The sequence below is a fragment of the Ovis canadensis genome, chromosome 7 (genome assembly GCF_042477335.2).
Source record: "Ovis canadensis isolate MfBH-ARS-UI-01 breed Bighorn chromosome 7, ARS-UI_OviCan_v2, whole genome shotgun sequence".
NCBI lineage: Eukaryota > Metazoa > Chordata > Mammalia > Artiodactyla > Bovidae > Ovis > Ovis canadensis.
In genome coordinates, this window is record NC_091251.1 from 68,980,505 (window position 1) to 68,999,090 (window position 18,586).

The following is an 18,586-nucleotide window of genomic DNA, read 5'->3' on the forward strand; positions in this document are numbered from 1 at the left end:
CTCCAACACCACAGTTCAAAAGCATCAATTCTTCGGTGCTCAGCCTTTTTCACAGTCCAACTCTCACATCCATACATGACTACTGGAAAAACCATAGCCTTGACTAGACAGATCTTTGTTGGCAAAGTAATATATCTGCTTTTTAACATGCTATCTAGGTTGGTCATAACTTTCCTTCCAAGGAATAAGCGTCTTTTAATTTCATGGCTGTAATCACCATCTGCAGTGATTTTGGAGCCCAAAAAAATAAAGTCTGACACTGTTTCCATTGTTTCCCCATCTATTTCCCATGAAGTGATGGGACCAGATGACATGATCTTAGTTTAGGGAAATGCAAATTAAAATAGTGACACACCACTACACACCTATTAGAATCACCAAATTCTGGAACACTGACAAAACCCAATGCCAGTGAGGATGTGGAGCAACAGAAATTCTCATTCATTGCTCATGGAATTCAAAACCAAACACCTTACCATAAGATTCAGCAATCATGCTCCTTTATGTTTATCCAAAGGAGTTGAAAATTTATGTCCAAAATTTGAACATGGATATTTGTAGCAGCTTTATTCTTAATTTCCAAAGTTTGGAAGCAACTAAGATGTTCTTCAGTAGGTGATCTGATAAACTGTGGTATATCCAAATAATGGAACATTATTCAGTGTTAAAAAGAAATGATCTATCACTGCCACATGATTTAGCAATTCCACTCCTGGGCATATGCATAAAATAAGCAAAAACACTAATTTGAAAAGACACGTGCACCCCCATGTTCACAGAAGTATTATTTACAATTGCCAAGATATGGAAGCAGCCTAAACATATATCAACAGATGAAAGGATAATATATACACATATGTACAAACAAATATGGGCTACTACGCAACCATGATAAAGAAAGAAATGTTACCATTTTACAACAACATGGGTTAACTTGGAAGGTAGTATGCTAAGTGAAATAAGTCAGACAGAGAAAGCCAACTACTTTAAGATGTCACTTATATGTGAATCTTAAAAAAACAAATTAGTGAATATAACAAAAAGGAAGTAAACTCACAGATACAGAGAACAAACTGGTGGTTACCAGTGGGGAGAGGAAAGGGAGGAGGAGCAAGACAGAGAATTAAGAATTCTCTTAATAGAGAATTAAGAAGTACCAATTCTTATGAATAAAATAAACTATGGGGATATGCTATATAACATAGGGAATATAGCCAACTCCATAGTAATATATAATAACTATTAATGGAGTATAACCTTTAAAAACTGAATCACATGCCGTATACTTATAATTTATATAATATTGTACATCAACTATTACTCCCAAAAAAGAAAAGAAAGGTTCTATCAAATCTTGAAAAGACACAGAGGAACCTTAAATGCATATTACCAAGTGAAAGAAACCAGTCTGAATAGGCTACATACCATATGTTTCAATTATATGACATTCTGGAAAAGGCATAATGATGGAGACAGTTAAAAGATCAGCAGTTGCCAGAGGTTAGTGGGGAAGGAGAGATGAACAGGCAGAGCACAGAGAAGTTTCAGGACAATGAAACCACTCTGCCTGATACTGTAGGGGTGGAAACTGTCATTGTACATTTGTGCAAACCCACAGAATGTACAAACCTAGCAGTGAGCCCTGTTGTAAACTTTGGGCTCAGAGTGATAATGTGTCAATGTAGGTTCATTAACTGTAATAAATGCACCACTCTGTGCAGGATATAGCTAAGTGGAAAGGCTGTGCATATGGAACGGCATATCTCTGTACCTTTCTCTCAATTTTGCAGTGAACATAAAACTGTTCTAAAAAAATAGTATTTTTAAAAGTTAATGATATGTGTGTATGCGTATGTATAAAAGCCCAGTAGGCTATGCACCAGACTTTTTTTCATAACAAACGTGTCAGATTTTGGTACTGAGATTAAAAGGATGAATATTTTTCATTTGTATGCATAAGAAACCAAAAGGAAAATAAAAGGAATATTGCTCACTGTCTGGGTAAATTACCCAGTAAAAATGGTGGCTGACAGACACATTGGTGAAACTAGAAAGCATTGCCAAAGTCACCATCAGAGAGAATACAATATAATTTTATTAAGAAAAGTTGTGATCTTCTGTGAGTTTTCATAACAGCTGGATCACACTGTACTGAAATTATTTGATTACTGATCTGTCCCTCCCACAGATAAATAAGTTCCTTTGGGCAGGTACCATCTATTTTACCTTTGTACCTAAGCCTAGAACATTCCTGACACAGTAAATATTTAGTAAATGACTGATGAATGAGTAAGTGAGAGAGGCTAATGAAGGGTACATTTCTCCAGAAAATGGTGACAAAGAAGAGAGTGGTCTAGAATGTTCTGTGGGAAATCCACGCCAGTGTGTCTTTCATGCTCTCTGGGGGAAGTAGATACTCAAATTCGAATGACAAACATCCATTACTGAGACAAAGAGGCACTCGAATAGAGAAGAAAATTTATCTAAAATACTACAGAAAATTAACCCTGAATACTCTTTGGAAGGACTGATGCTGAAGCTGAAGCTCCAATACTTTGACCACCTGATACGAAGAGCTGACTCACTGGAAAAGACCCTGATGCAGGGAAAGATTGAGGGCAAGAAGAAAAGAGGGCAATGGAGGATAAAATGATTGGATGGCATTACCAACTCAATGGACATGAGTTTGAGCAAGCTCTGGAAGACAGGGAAGCCTGGCATGCTGTAGTCCACGGAGTTGCAAAGAGTCAGACATGACTGAACAACAGCAACAATCACAAACATCCATAATTAAGACAAAAAGACGTTTCTCAAATAGAGAAGGAAAACTTAGCTAAGATACTATAATTAAAGCTAATTAAAGCATCGTTATGACATAAAACTCTCCTTTCTGTGCTGACTAAGCAAACCTTTTTATCTATCATTTCCTCCTTTGACTGAATCAGGAGAGGATTTGCCTACAATGCAGGAGATCCTGGTTCGATTCCTGGGTTGGGAAGATCCCCTGCAGAAGGGATAGGCTACCCACTCCTGTGTTCTTGGGCTTCCGTTGTGGCTCAGCTGGTAAAGGATCCACCTGCAATGCGGGAGACCTGGGTTCAATCCCTGGGTTGGGAAGATCCCCTGGAGAAGGGAAAGGCTAGTATTCTGGCCTAGAGAATTCCATAGACTGTATAGTCCATGGGGTTGCAAAGAGTCGGACACAACTGAGTGACTTTCACTTTCATCAGGAGTGTGTTCTGGGCAACACACACTGATCGGTACTAGTCACACTGCCAGACAGAGCTCCCAGTGCTGGCCACTCTATTCTGATCTGATTGCTCACAGCCCAGTGATCCTTGGTGAACTGACAAAATCCACCTTCAAAGCCTAAAAGAATTCCAGACTCCCCAGGGGCCCAGTCAACAAGCTTCTCTCCTATTAGCAACACCCGGAGGCTCCCAGGTTTCATAAAACCACAGATTTCATGTCAACTTACTTCTCACAGGCCCTTTGCCACCTTTCGTGTTGGTCGTTTCTTCATCAAACTTGGGGTTGTTGAGCAAATTGTGTACTCCAAGAACAGCTGAAAAGCAAAAATAATCTGTGAATAAAACTTAAGTTTGAGAAAGCTTGTTAAGATGTCTACATTGTTAATTTTTCCTTTGCAGAACAATTCTTCATACCATAAAGATAAGTCTCTTGACCTCACTTGCCTTGCAAAGTGTGTGACACATGTATAGTATTAAATGAGCTTTTTTAAAAAAATCCCTCCTCCTAAGATCACTAGCATTCTTCGCGTCTTTCTACATCTATATATGTGGAATCGTGTAGGATCTGAGGGACAATGGTCTAGTTGTCTCAAAACCGAAAATCTGCTTAGATCTCCTAGTTAAGTAGATTCATCCCTTATGTTTTCTCATCTGTAAAATTTGAACGTGGGACTGAGTCTAATATTTTAAGGTCTAACATTATGTAGACTATAGTATGTAGTTTTTCTGGAGACAAAGGGCTGAAAGATCATGGTTCTCTTTCAGTGTTAAGCCTCCCCATTGCTTTCATCTCTCAGTACCGAAAAGAGTGGTTCTTTTACCTTCTAGAGCATCCCAGGGTGGGAAGTAAGAGATGTCAGCAATAAAAGGTTCGGTAAGCAGGCTATTTTGAGTCTCCTGTACTACATAGAACTTGCACCAGAGGGCAGTACAGTATGCAGGAGACTGCTGCTGCTGCTGCTAAGTCACTTTAGTCGTGTCCGAATCTGTGCGACCCCATAGACGGCAGCCCTCCAGGCTCCCCCTTCCCTGAGATTCTCCAGGCAAGAACACTGGAGTGGGTTGCCATTTTCTTCTCCAATGCATGAAAGGGAAAAGTGAAAATGAAGTCGCTCAGTCGTGTCTGACTCTTAGCGACCCCATGGACTGCAGCCTACCAGGCTCCTCCATCCATGCGATTTTCCAGGCAAGAGTACTGGAGTGGGGTGCCATTGCCTTCTCCAATGCAGGAGACAGCACTGGCCATAACTGAACACGGAGCAGGCACTAACTGCCACTGCCCACCCAGCTTTCCCTTCCTTAACCAAACTCCAGGTGAGAAATTCCAGGAGGCCTCCTGGGGAAGGATCCCAGAATAATTTGCCAGTGGTGGCAGGGGCCTACCTCTGAGCTCCTCAACTGCTGTAAACTATACTCTAGGACAGCCCGTATAGCCAACAAAAGGTAAATGTTCAGAGCCAGTGAGTGTATGGGTTTAGAGTAGCAGTCAGGAGCAGTCAGCCTGAGTTTAAATCCTAACTCTGTTATGTACTATCTGTATGGCTTGAGAAGTCATTAAATACCGCTGAACCTGTTTCCCCATCTGTAAAACAAGGATAATCATTGCACTTTACCTATTACAAGGGTTAAATGACTTCCTATGTGTTATGCAGTGTTCTAAGTGCTTTACAAATTCTTGTTAAATAAATAAGAATTTGTCACTGTGTTTTTGGCATTGTCTAGAGAGAATAAACACAGGACACTGAGACCATCCAACAAGCATATCTTCCTTTGGCCCCATGTTCACTAAGCAACTTATGATTATAATTTCACTCCCCTTGTCAAGTTTTAATTTTAGAATAAGGCAGAGTTGGTTCTCCTGGGAGGAAGATTATTATTACTCATGTCTTCCAATGGAATAACAATGTGAAAATTCTTGCCAAAGCTGTGGACTGTTTTTCAAAGTGCTTCTATTCTGTGGGGATCTAATGACCCTAATAATGCAAATTTCCATCCAATTAGTACACAAATACATGGGTATATGCATGGAATCTTTTTCAAAGGAAGTACAAGAAAAGGGAGGAAGCTTATATAATTCATTACATATTATTTTGTACTATTTGGGTTTTTTCTTAAAAAAACTTTTTACTTTATATTGGAGTATAGCCAATTAAACAGAGAAGGCAATGGCAACCCACTCTAGTACTCTTGCCTGGAAAACCCCATGGATGGAGGAGGCTGGTGGGCTGCAGTCCAGGGGGTCTCGAAGAGTCAGACATGACTGAGCAACTTCACTTTCACTTTTCACTTTCATGCATTGAAGGAAATGGCAACCCACTCCAGCATTCTCGCCTGGAGAATCCCAGGGACGGGGGAGCCTGGTGGGCTGCCGTCTATGGGGTCGCACAGATTCGGACACAACTGAAGTGACTTAGCAGCAGCAGCAGTGGCAGCATACCCAATTAACAATGTTGTGACGGTTTCAGGTGCACAGCAGAGTGACTTAGCCACACATATACATGTATCCATTCTCCCCCCAAATTCCTCTCCCATTCAGACTGCCACATAATACTGAGTAGAATTCCCTGTGCTATATAGTAGGTCGTTGTTGATTATCCATTTTAAATATAGCAATGTGTACATTTGATCCCAAATTCCCTAACTATCCCTTCCCTGGGTTTTTTCTATCTGTATGTACAACCAATTCACAATTCACATAATAATAATAGTTATTATTACACTGTTACTATTGTTAAGAAAACTAGAAAAAAATGAGCAGACTGGGCTGAATATGGATCTACTTTACTGGGGAAATATAACAGTAAAACGGGTTCTGCTCCATGGTTAGGTTAATATAACTCTAAGCGGGAATGAAAAACAGTGACTGCGGGAAAGAACAAGAAATTTTGTGATGGAAATGGAAATTTTGTGATTATAAAATGCCAAATGTGGAGCTTTTTTGAAGGCATAAGGGCTGTTATTCTATTGTTTAAGTTCTCAACACTCCTTCATATTTCTTCTCTTTGATTTCTCACAGTAACTCTTGGATTTTGTAGGATAGGCATTACTGTGGGTACTTTACAACTGAAATATGATTTTACATTTTATAGCTGAGATATGGTGAAATGTTTGCTTAGAGAGCTTAGGTGACCTGCATCCAGCATCTCAGCTGCCTAATGGCTGAAGTCAACTTGATATCATAATAACAATCAACAGTGACACAGGGGCTCAGAGGCTGCTTCGAGGGGGTCAGTGCATGTCTGGAGGTCACAGTGCTAGACAGAAAAGCTTCCCAGAGCTGAGGACTAACCTGCAAGGTCATAGAGTTCAGTGTCGGAGGCGCTGGCCAAAGCTTCTTCCAGTTCTGGGTCCAGGGTCACCTTTTCTTCTTTATGAGTTTCTATGGGCTTTTCTTTGGGGATGAAGACTCTCCCTTTAAATCAGAAGAAAAACAAAAACATTGTGTGCTGCTGCCTTGTTATAGGGGAAGTGAACTAACCAGAGAATGTACAGCTCTGGTCATTAAGAGCTGAAGCATTAAACCAATGCAGGTCTAACCAGGAGTAGTGGATTAGTGACATTGGCATCATTTCAGAAATTAAGGAATCCTGGCTAGACATGCTCCTGGGTCACTGGTGGTCTTCCTGGGGCCCTGTGCACACCTCACTCTGATCCTTCCACTCTTTCTGGAAAACTTGCTCTCTGCTCCTTTAACCCAATCATGTGGCTTCTCCTAAGCTCCCCTGAGCAGCTGTCCACCCCGTCTGGACCCCTATTTATTACTCTGACTGCTCCTGGACGCCTAACCCCCTAAGAACCATCTGCAGATTAATCTGGATCAGGAGTTAATTCACCATAGCTGCTCCCCAGACCTCTGCTCCGAGAACAGAAGACGACAGCTTTCCTCTTGTTATTCTCTCACTACCCTAATACTGCAAGTTAATTGGCCTTTTATTGAAGAGTTGACATTACAATTGATTTTTTCCTTCACAGTCTAACAATAACCATGCTGCCATAGAAACAGCTCCATGTTTCTACTGCAAACCTTGGTTATTTGCCCAACCTTACTTTCTTAATAAAATGACATCATCAGCGGTTCACGAGGCATTGGATGCACGTGGTTCAGAGCAGCCGTGACGCTGCATAGGGAAGGCAGCAGCCAAGGGGCCGGTACTCCTGCTTCCGTGGGCCTAGCACAGAAGCTCAGAGATGGCATTCATTCTAATCCAAGTGGTCCAGTGCCTGTACCATGCCAGTTTCTGTGCCAGGATGCAAGAGAGACACAGTCCCACTGTGGATCTCAGATTCGTGCGACAAACACACAAAACTGGAAATAAGTAAACAAAAGGATGAATGTTGTCACAGTGCTATGGGAGCAATAAATGGATGTCATGATAGAAGGAGCGTGGTTTAGACAGAGAGGTCAGGGAAAGCTGGAGGCCCTGACATTTAAGCTGGGACTCTCAGGAGGTAAAAAACGGGGAGGCAGGGCAGAGAGAAGACAACCTCGGGGTGGGAAGAGAACTTCGCAGGTTTGGGGAATGGAGTGAGGACAGGGGGCTGAGCTTAGTGAGGGGAGGGGAGACGCAGTCAGAGAGGTGGGCCAGGTGAGCTCTCCATGGCTGTGCGCAACATGGCAATGGTTTGAGACAGTAAGCAGGGAATGACATGATCGGATCTGTGTTTTAAAAAGACAATGGATGCCATGAGGTTATCAGCTATTCCAGTCGTATTTTGGGGACCAAGTCACTGTTACAGCTGAGAAACCTGGATAGGGGATTGGTAGCCACTTTTCCTCCAAAGGGGAGCTCAGGGTGGGGGGCTAGGAAGGAGGATTTTCCTGTCTTAGTTCAGAGCTCACTCCCTGCTGAAGGAACATCCTCTTACTCCTCAGGCCCCTTCCAGGTCTATCAGAATGTGTCTCACCACATGCTCCCTGAGGGCAGGGCAGGGTCTGCCCTGTGGTCCCAGCACCTGGCACAGGGCTCTGAAGCCAGGAGGTGGCTGGTAGATGCTAGATGAACAGATGATTAACTGCACTGGCCTCTAGTGGAAGCATCTAACACAACAGAGGCAGACCTGGGGTACCTGCAACTGGGACAGTCCCCGGCCAGTGCTTGATGCTACTTTACACTTCCAAACTGCTTCTTTGGGGCTTAAAAAAATATTTTTTTATGAAACAAATTTGAATACCAGTACACTTGATAGAGGAGATCAGTCCTAGGTGTTCTTTGGAAGGAATGATGTTAAAGCTGAAACTCCAATACTTTGGGCACCTCATGCGAAGAGTTGACTCATTGGAAAAGACTCTGATGCTGGGAGGGACTGGGGGCAGGAGGAGAAGGGGACGACAGAGCATGAGATGGCTGGATGGCATCACCGACTCGATGGACATGAGTTTGAGTGAACTCTGGAGTTGGTGATGGACAGGGAGGCCTGGCGTGCTGCGATTCATGGGGTTGCAAAGAGTGGACATGACTGAGCGACTGAACTGAACTGACACTCTGAGTATTCAGTTCATTTTGGGCTTCCCAGGTGGTGCTAGTGGTAAAGAACCCACCTGCCAATGCAGGAGACTTAAGGGATGCGGGTTCAATCCCTGGGTGGGGAAGATCTCCTGGAGGAGGGCATGGCAACCCACTCTAGTATCCTTGCTTGGAGAATTCTATGGACAGAGGAGCCTAGTGGGCTACTGTCTATAGGGTTGCAAAGAGTCGGATACGACTGAAACAATTTAGCACAGCACAGCACATTCAGTTAATTAGCCTGTGGGTTCCTTTTTCTGCCCCCTTACTCAAGCAGATTATTACTTTTTTTGGCTAGGTAGATTTTTTTTTTAAAATAAATTATGGTTACCTGCGTGGGTTTCAGAAGCCAGATTCACACTTTTCTAATGACAATATTCTCTCTTTTGAACTGGCAGCTTCTTTTGTTGTTCTTGCTGTTCAGATATTTAATTTCTCTGTACATTAGTCTGTATTTTTTAAAATTTTATTGAAGTATAATCAATTTACAATATTATATCAGTTTTAGGTATACAACAGAGTGATTCAATATTTTATAAATCCATTAGATTTAAAGTTATCACAAAAGAATGTTTATATTTTCCTGTGCTATATAATACATCCTTGCTACTTACTTACTTTATACCTAGCAGTTTGTGTTTCTTAACCCCATACCTCTATCTCACCCTTCCTCTCCTTTCTTCCCTTCTGGTAATGACTAGTCTGTTCTCTATTTGTAGCCTACATCTTCTGCCATGGTTCTTTTTTCTAAAATTTTAATTAATAGACTTTATTTTTTGGAGCAGCTTTAGGTTGGCATTGGAAAGTACAGACAGTTCCCATGTCTGCCCTGTCCCTAATTCACAACCTCCCCTCTAATGACAGCCCACAGCACAGTGTGTACTTGTTACAACTGCTGAACCTACACTGACATCGTCACCCAAAATTTACAGTTTATACTAGTGTTCACTCTTTTTTAAAAAAGTTGGGGTACAGTTGCTTTATAACATTATACAACAAAGTGAATTAGCTATATGTATACATATATATCAGAGAAGGCAATGGCACCCCACTCCAGCACTTTTGCCTGGAAAATCCCATGGACAGAGGAGCCTGGTAGGCTGCAGTCCATGGGGTCTCGAAGAGTTGGACAAGACTGAGTGACTTCACTTTCACTTTTCACTTTCATGCATTGGAGAAGGAAATGGCAACCCACTCCAGTGTTCTTGCCTGGAGAATCCCAGGGACAAGGAAGCCTGGTGGGCTGCCGTCTATGGGATCACACAGAGTTGGACACGACTGAAGCAACTTAGCAGCAGCAGCAGCTGCAGCAGCAGCATACATATATATATCTCCTTCCTCTGTGCCCTTCCTCCAACCTGTCCCTCATCCTACCGATCTAAGTCACCACAGAGCACTGAGCTAAGCTCCGTGTACTATGTAGCAGGTTCCCACTGGCTATCTCTTTACACAGGGCAGTGCACATATGTGAATCCCAATATCCCAATTCCTCCCACCTCCCTCCCAGGCCATGCCCACATGTCCATTCTCCATGTGTGTCTCTATTCCTGCCCTGCAAATAGGTTCATTTGTACCAGTTTACTATATGTGTATTAATATATGATACTTGTTTTTCTCTTTCTGACTTACTTCAATTCACCTAAATATCCATCAACAGATGAACAGATAAAGAAGATGTGGACTATATACAATGGAATATTCAGTTCAGTTCAGTTCAGTCGCTCAGTCGTGTCCAACTCTTTGCGACCCCATGAATCACAGCACGCCAGACCTCCCTGTCCATCACCATCTCCCGGAGTTCACTCAGACTCACGTCCATTGAGTCCATGATGCCATCCAGCCATCTCATCCTCTGTCGTCCCCTTCTCCTCCTGCCCCCAATCCCTCCCAGCATCAAAGTCTTTTCCAGTGAGTCAACTCTTCGCATGAGGTGTCCCAAGTACTGGAGCTTCAGCTTTAGCATCATTCCTTCCAAAGAAATCCCAGGCTTGATCTCCTTCAGAATGGACTGGTTGGATTTCCTTGTAGTCCAAGGGACTCTCAAGAGTCTTCTCCAACACCACAGTTCAAAAGCATCAATTCTTCAGCGCTCAGCCTTCTTCACAGTCCAACTCTCACATCCATACATGACCACAGGAAAAACCATAGCCTTGACTAGATGGACCTTAGTTGGCAAAGTAATGTCTCTGCTTTTGAATATACTATCTAGGTTGGTCATAACTTTTCTTCCAAGGAGTAAGCGTCTTTTAATTTCATGGCCGCAGTTACCATCTGCAGTGATTTTGGAGCCCCCCAAAATAAAGTCTGACACTGTTTCCACTGTTTCCCCATCTATTTTCCAGGAAGTGATGGGACCGGATGCCATGCTCTTCGTTTTCTGAATGTTGAGCTTTAAGCCAACTTTTTCACTCTCCTCTTTCATTTTCATCAAGAGCCTTTTTAGCTCCTCTTCACTTTCTTCCATAAGGGTGGTATCATCTGCATATCTGAGGTTATTGATATTTCTCCCAGCAATCTTGATTCCAGCTTGTGTTTCTTCCAGTCCAGCATTTCTCATGATGTACTCTGCATAGAAGTTAAAAAGCAGGGTGACAATATACAGCCTTGATGTACTCCTTTTCCTATTTGGAACCAGTCTGTTGTTCCATGTCCAGTTCTAACTGTTGCTTCCTGACCTGCATACAGATTTCTCAAGAGGCAGGTTAGGTGGTCTGGTATTCCCATCTCTTTCACAATTTTCTAAAGTTTATTGTGATCCACACAGTCAAAGGCTTTGGCATAGTCAATAAAGCAGAAGTAGATGTTTTTCTGGAACTCTCTTGCTTTTTCCATGATCCAGCGGAGGTTGGCAATTTGATCTCTGGTTCCTCTGCCTTTTCTAAAAGCAGCTTGAACATCAGGGAGTTCACGGTTCACGTATTGCTGAAGCCTGGCTTGGAGAATTTTGAGCATTACTTTACTAGCATGTGAGATGAGTGCAATTGTGCGGAGAAGCTCTATACAGTCAACAAAAACAAGACCAGGAGCTGACTGTGGCTCAGATCATGAACTCCTTATTACCAAGTTCAGACTCAAATTGAAGAAAGCAGGGAAAACTGCTAGACCATTCAGGTATGACCTAAATTAAATCCCTTATGATTATACAGTGGAAGTGAGAAATAGATTTAAGGGCCTAGATCTGATAGATAGACTGCCTGATGAACTATGGAATGAGGTTCGTGACATTGTACAGGAGACAGGGATCAAGACCATCCCCATGGAAAAGAAATGCAAAAAAGCAAAATGGCTGTCTGGGAAGGCCTTACAAATAGCTGTGAAAAGAAGAGAGGCAAAAAGCAAAGGAGAAAAGGAAAGATGTAAGCATCTGCATGCAGAGTTCCAAAGAAGAGCAAGAAGAGATAAGAAAGCCTTCCTCAGTGATCAATGCAAAGAAATAGAGGAAAACAACAGAATGGGAAAGACTAAAGATCTCTTCAAGAAAATCAGAGATACCAAGGGAACATTTCATGCAAAGATGGGCTCGATAAAGGACAGAAATGTTATGGACCTAACAGAAGCAGAAGATATTAAGAAGAGGTGGCAAGAGTACACAGAAGAACTGTACAAAAAAGATCTTCATGACCTAGATAATCATGATGGTGTGATCACTCATCTAGAGCCAGACATCCTGGAACGTGAAGTCAAGTGGGCCTTAGAAAGCATCACTACGAACAAAGCTAGTGGAGGTGATGGAATTCCAGTAGAGCTGTTTCAAATCCTGACAGATGATGCTGTGAAAGTGCTGCACTCAATATGCCAGCAAATTTGGAAAACTCAGCAGTGGCCACAGGACTGGAAAAGGTCAGTTTTCATTCCAATTCCAAAGAAAGGCAATGCCAAAGAATGCTCAAACAATGGAATATTAGTCAGCCATAAAAAGGAACACAATTGGGTCATTTGTAGTGACATGGAGGGCTCACCCTTGGTGGTGTACAGTCTGTGGGTCTGGACATGTGTACACACACATATGTCCACAAGCCACGATGCTTTTTAATCCTACTGATTCCAGTTCAGGCTTAGTTCCCACTGTCAGGCCAGTTCCCTCATCTGACCCTCCACAACAACACATTGGGGTGCTTATGTTGTCAGACTGCACCTGTGATCCTTACCTTTCTTTTCTCCAGTGAAGGGCACAAAGTCTTCCCTGTCTTTCTGCTCCAAAGCCTCCTTCTCCAGGTACATAAGGAGGTGCTCGCGGTCAAATGGGCCCGTGGCTGCTTTCTGTGTCTGGTCTTTCTGTCGAAATCCAGCTGGCAGCAGTGCACTCTGATGAGAGAGGAATGAGCAGGAAAGGGGGTGTCTGATATGTTTTCCCTCCCTGACCCCTGCTGTGTAGGGGGAACTTGGGCAGACCACACCTGGCAGAGATGAGGGCTGGAGCTCTGGCATACCTTTGGGGCCTATTCTGTGTTGACAGCAGGTGATCCCAAAGAGCTCAGGCAGAACTCAGGTGGCTAAAACAGCCTCAGACTGCTGCAGCTGCCTTCCAGAACATGGTGGCAAAAGGCCAGCCACCCTTCACAGCCTCTTTCCTTATAGATCCCACTTAGGTCTGTCCAGCAGTGCTCCCAGGCACGCATATGGAACAGCCAATATGGCCACACTCTCTTATTTCTTTTTTTAAAAGCTTTTTTGTCTGTGTTGGGTCTTCATTGTCTCGTGGGCTTCTCTAGGTGTGGCAATTGGGCTTAGTTTTTCTGAGTCATGTGGGATCTTAAGTTTCCCATCCAGGGATCGAACCCATCTCCCTTGCATTGGAAGGTGGTTTCTTAACCACTGGACCACCAGGGAAGTCCCCACACTCATTTCTAATCTCTCCTGGGAAACATCCAAGCTGGTAAGTGAACATTATGATAGCTATTGATATCTGCCTGATTAAACACAGAGATATTTCTTTTAAGTTTAAAAAGTAAAAAAAGATACTTGCATTTTTTAAAGTAAAACAATATCCAAATTATCTGGCATTATAGAATATCACATAAATATTTTAGTGGATTTTTTTATTTATAGTAAAATCACTATTTTAGATGTCTCTGCCTCTAAGCTTGAGATAATACTAGCAGGGCTGAAGAAAGTGCTTGCTAAACAAACATTATAACAAGCTATTTACCTTTGTAAGGGCTCATAAAAACATGAGATGCTCCATTTGATATCACAGTTACAGTTACTCTAATCTATCCATTATTGTGAGATCACCAAGATCTTAACTTGTTTATATATGTTAAAGAAATGAGATATTAAAAATATCTGCTTTGGGGGTTATTAAAGATTTGGTTTAAACACAATCTCTGACATTCACCAGGTTACCAGTATGGGATCTTATATAAATTACTTTTCCTGGTCTGTCCCCTTATTTATGAAATGGGGATAATATAATTTAAGTCAAGGACTTCTGGGCCCAGCAGAATACATAACTCAGAAAAAACTTGGTCATGTTTGTTTCCTCTTTCTTTTTCCTTTCTTTTTCCATAAGTCAGTCTAGTCCTTCTTGGAGTCAATGGAAAATATTTTCTGGCATTTACATTAAACTGGTTTTTTAGAAATGAAATTGCCATATCAAATATGTGTCTACTGAGGTTCTCCATGGTTTATAAAAAAGTAAGTGACTCAGAACCAATTAGGACACAGAATCTGCATTTGGAGCTCAAGGATTCCTATACTATTGTTTTAAGGACATGCTATATCATTCATCCCACCTTATCACAAACCACCTGCTTCAGTTCCAGGTCACTAACCTCAGGATCTAGGTCATCAAGAACATTTTCCAGCTGTTTCAGTTCCTCTTCTGAGAGTTTGCCAAGAAGCTCATCTTCATCAATGTTCTTGTATTTCTCCAGCTCTTTTTGAAAAGGGAGTGCCATGGTTTCTTATATGTCTTTCTCATGGGCCGCGAACATTTAACTGTGCCAGCTTCCTAAGACTTCAGAATACTAATAAGAAGAAAGAAAGACTGTTACCTCCTTTCGATAAATAGGACTTATTAGCAGGAGACAGAGCTATGCTATCTGCCCATGGAGTCTTTCCACTGGACGAAATAGTCAACAAAATAAGTAGTATTATCTTCATCTATACAGCAGCCTGTCTGCTTACAAAGTATTTTCATACATATTATCTCCCTTATTTAGATTTTTACAATGACGTGGAAAGGAAGCCTGGAGAGATATAGATATCACATTTTACAGGTGAATATGCTGAGGCCCAAGTGAAACCTGAGGCAAGGGGGCAGGGCACAACTTTTAAAAGAATGACATAGCCATAGGACATGACAAAAATTGGTTAGAACCAACAAGGTCCAAGGTGGCAGAAGATGCGACTTCCAGTAGACACTGAGCCTTATTATATGCTCACTGTCACACATTAGCATCTAAATGACACACCCACAGGAGCCAGGACAGTTCTGAGGTCAACCAGCAAAGGCCGAAAAGTGGGCAGTGGCCCATTTCCTGGACATCTCCACCCTTTTGCCCAAATAGCTGAAATACTCCTCCCCCTTATTCAGTTTCAGTTTCAGCTTAAGTTCAGTTGCTCAGTCGTGTCTGACTCTTTGTGATCCCATGGACTGCAGCATGCCAGGCTTCTCTGTCCTTCACAGTGTCCCGGAGTTTGATCAAGCTCATGTCCATTGAGTCAGTGATGCCTTCCAACCATCTCAACCTCTGTCACCCCCTTCTCCTTCCGCCTTCAATCTTTCCCAGCATCAGGGTCTTTTTCAAATGAGTTAGCTCTTCGCATCAGGTGGCCAAAGTATTGGAGTTTCAGCTTCAACATCAGTCCTTCCAATGAATATTCAGGACTGATCTCCTTTAGGATGAACTGGTTGGATCTCCTTGCAGTCCAAGGGAATCCCAAGAGTCTTCTCCAGCACCACAGTTCAAAGGCATCAATTGTTCAGTGCTCAGCTTTCTTTATAGTCCAACTCTCACATCCATTCATAACTAAGGGAAAAACCATAGCTTTGACTAGATGGACCTTTGTTGGCAAAGTAATCTTCCTGCTTTTGAATATGCTGTCTAGGTCGGTCATAACTTTTCTTCCAAGGAGCAAGTGTCTTCTAATTTCATGGCTGTAGTCACCATCTGCAGTGATTTTGGAGCCCCCCCCCCCAATAAAGTCTGTAACAGTTTCCATTGTTTCCCTATCTATTTGCCATGAAGTAATGGGTGGGACCAGATGCCATGATCTTGGTTTTCTGAATGTTGAGTTTTAAGCCAGCTTTTCTACTCTCCTCTTTCACTTTCATCAAAGGCTCTTTAGTTCCTCTTTGCTTTCTGCCATAAGGGTGGTGTCAACTGCATATCTGAGGTTACTGTTATTTCTCCTGGCAATCTTGATTCCAGCTGTGCTTCATCCAGTCCAACATTTCTCATGATGTACTCTGCATGCATATAAGTTAAATAGGCAGGGTGACAATATACAGCCTTGAACACTTCTTTCCCAATTTGGAACCAGTCTGTTGTTCCATGTTCAGTTCTAACTGTTGCTCCTTGACCTGCATACAGATTTCTCAGGAGGAAGGTCAGGTAGTTTGGTATTCCCATCTCTATAAGAATTTTCCACAGTTTGTTGTGATCCACACAGTCAAAGGCTTTGGTGTAGTAATATAGCAGAAGTAGATGGTTTTCTGGAACTCTCTTGCTTTTTCAATGATCTACTAGACGTTGGCAATTTGATCTCTGGCTCCTCTGTCTTTTCTAAATCCAGCCTGAACATCTGGAATTTTACAGTTCATGGAATTTCACAGTTGAAGCCTGGCTTGGAAAATTTTGAGCATCACTTCGCTAACATGTAAGATGAGTGCAGTTGTGCCGTAGTTTGAGCATTCTTTGGCATTGCCTTTCTTTGGGATTGGAATGAAAACTGACCTTTTCCAGTCCTGTGGCCACTGCTGAGTTTTCCAAATTTGCTGGCATATTGAGTGTGGCACTTTCACAGCATCATCTTTTAGGATTTGAAATAGCTCAACTGGAATTCCGTCACCTCCACTGGCTTTGTTCATAGAGATGCTTCCTAAGGTCCACTTGCCCCCTCCCCCTCATTAGCCTATGAAATTACCCATTGCCATAAAAACTGACAACCCCATACCCTGGTGCTGCTCTATCCTCCCAGGACGGCCCACACTCCGTCTGTGAAGTGTGTTTCTAAATAAATGTACTTCATACCTATAACTTTAGAGAAGGCAATGGCACCCCACTCCAGTACTCCTGCCTGGAAAATCCCATGGACGGAAGAGCCTGGTAGGCTGCAGTCCATTGGGTCGCTAAGAGTTGGACACCACTGAGCAACTTAGCAGCAGCAGCAGCAACCTATAACTTTGTCTCTCACTGAATTCATTCTGCAATGAGACATCAAGAACCCAAGCTTCATTAAGTCCTGAGGTCAGGTGTGTGCTCTCAGTTAAAAGATTGCAGGTTCAAACCCCAATCAGAGTTGCATGGGTTATGCAAGCGACTGAGCGCCTTGCTTGAGGTCTCAGAGCTGGGATGTGCCAGGCCTGGGGAGTCCCCATGGAGTGAATGCCTTCCCACCAGATTACTTTGCCTCCTCCAGCTTTCCACAGAGAACAACAATGAAAAACAATGCACTAATTGTAAGGCAGTTGTAAGCTGCAGACTTGTGTCTTTTCAGAGGGAGAGTGATGTGAAGAATACAAAATGGGGCTCATTCAGGAAAGAGAGTTTGAACCATCCATGTGAGAAAGCATTGTCAAGAAACTCCCCTGCAAGTAAACTAAGAGTCTAAAATTCTGGCTACTCTCTCCACTCTTCTCCTTTCTTTTCTTCTTTCTCCATCTCCCATTCTCTTTCTAGTCTCACTTTCTTTTTGTTTCTAAAGCCATTCTCCCTAATTCTTTGTGCATGCTAAGTCACTCCAGTCGTGTCTGATTCTTTGTGATCCCATGGGCTATAGCCCACCAGGCTCCTCTGTCCACGGGATTCTCCAGGGAATAATGCTGGAGTGGGTTGCCATGTCCTCCTCCAGGGGATCTTCTTGACCCAGGAAGTGAATCCACATCTCTTATGTCTCCTGCATTGGCAAGGAGGTTCTTTACCACCTGCTGCCACCTGGGAAGCTGTAATTCTTTGTACCCCGTACTATTCTTTTTTCAACTTTCTCTTTTTATACTCAGTTCAGTTCAGTCGCTCAGTCATGTCTAACTCTTTGCGATGCCATGAATTGTAGCACACCAGGCCTCCCTGTCCATCACCAACTCCTGGAGTTCACTTGGACTCACGTCCATCGAGTCCATGATGCCATCCAGCCATCTCATCCTTGGTTGTTCCCTTCTCCTCCTGCCCCCAATCCCTCCCAGCATCAGAGTCTTTTCCAATGAGTCAACTCTTCGCATGAGGTGGCCAAAGTACTGGAGTTTCAGCTTTAGCATCATTCCTTCCAAAGAAATTCCAGGGCTGATCTTCTTCAGAATGGACTGGTTGGATCTCCTTGTAGTCCAAGGGACTCCCAAGAGTCTTCTCCAACACCACAGTTAAAAAGCATTAATTCTTTGGCGCTCAGCATTCTTCACAGTCCAACTCTCACATCCATACATGACCACAGGAAACACCATAGCCTTGACTAGACGGACCTTAGTTGGCAAAGTAATGTCTCTGCTTTTGAATATACTATCTAGGTTGGTCATAACTTTTCTTCCAAGGAGTAAGCGTTTTTTTATTTCATGGCTGCAGTTACCATCTGCAGTGATTTTGGAGCCCCCCAGAATAAAGTCTGACACTGTTTCCACTGTTTCCCCATCTATTTGCCATGGGGACCGGATGCCATGATCTTCGTTTCCTG

The 18,586-nt window shown here is 42.8% G+C and overlaps 1 protein-coding gene across 1 annotated transcript in view; it reads right to left on the minus strand.

Annotated features, from left to right (window-relative positions):
* TMOD2 (tropomodulin 2) overlaps positions 1-18,586 on the minus strand; it is a 58,500-nt gene that overhangs the window by 24,634 nt on the left and 15,280 nt on the right. Inside the window, exons 2-5 of the mRNA XM_069596513.1 lie at positions 14,530-14,724; positions 12,904-13,060; positions 6,541-6,663; positions 3,479-3,565 (exon numbers count right to left, since the gene is read on the minus strand). Coding sequence (XP_069452614.1) covers positions 3,479-3,565; positions 6,541-6,663; positions 12,904-13,060; positions 14,530-14,655 — 493 coding nt within the window. The 5' untranslated portion in view covers positions 14,656-14,724. The remainder of the gene's footprint in view (positions 1-3,478; positions 3,566-6,540; positions 6,664-12,903; positions 13,061-14,529; positions 14,725-18,586) is intronic.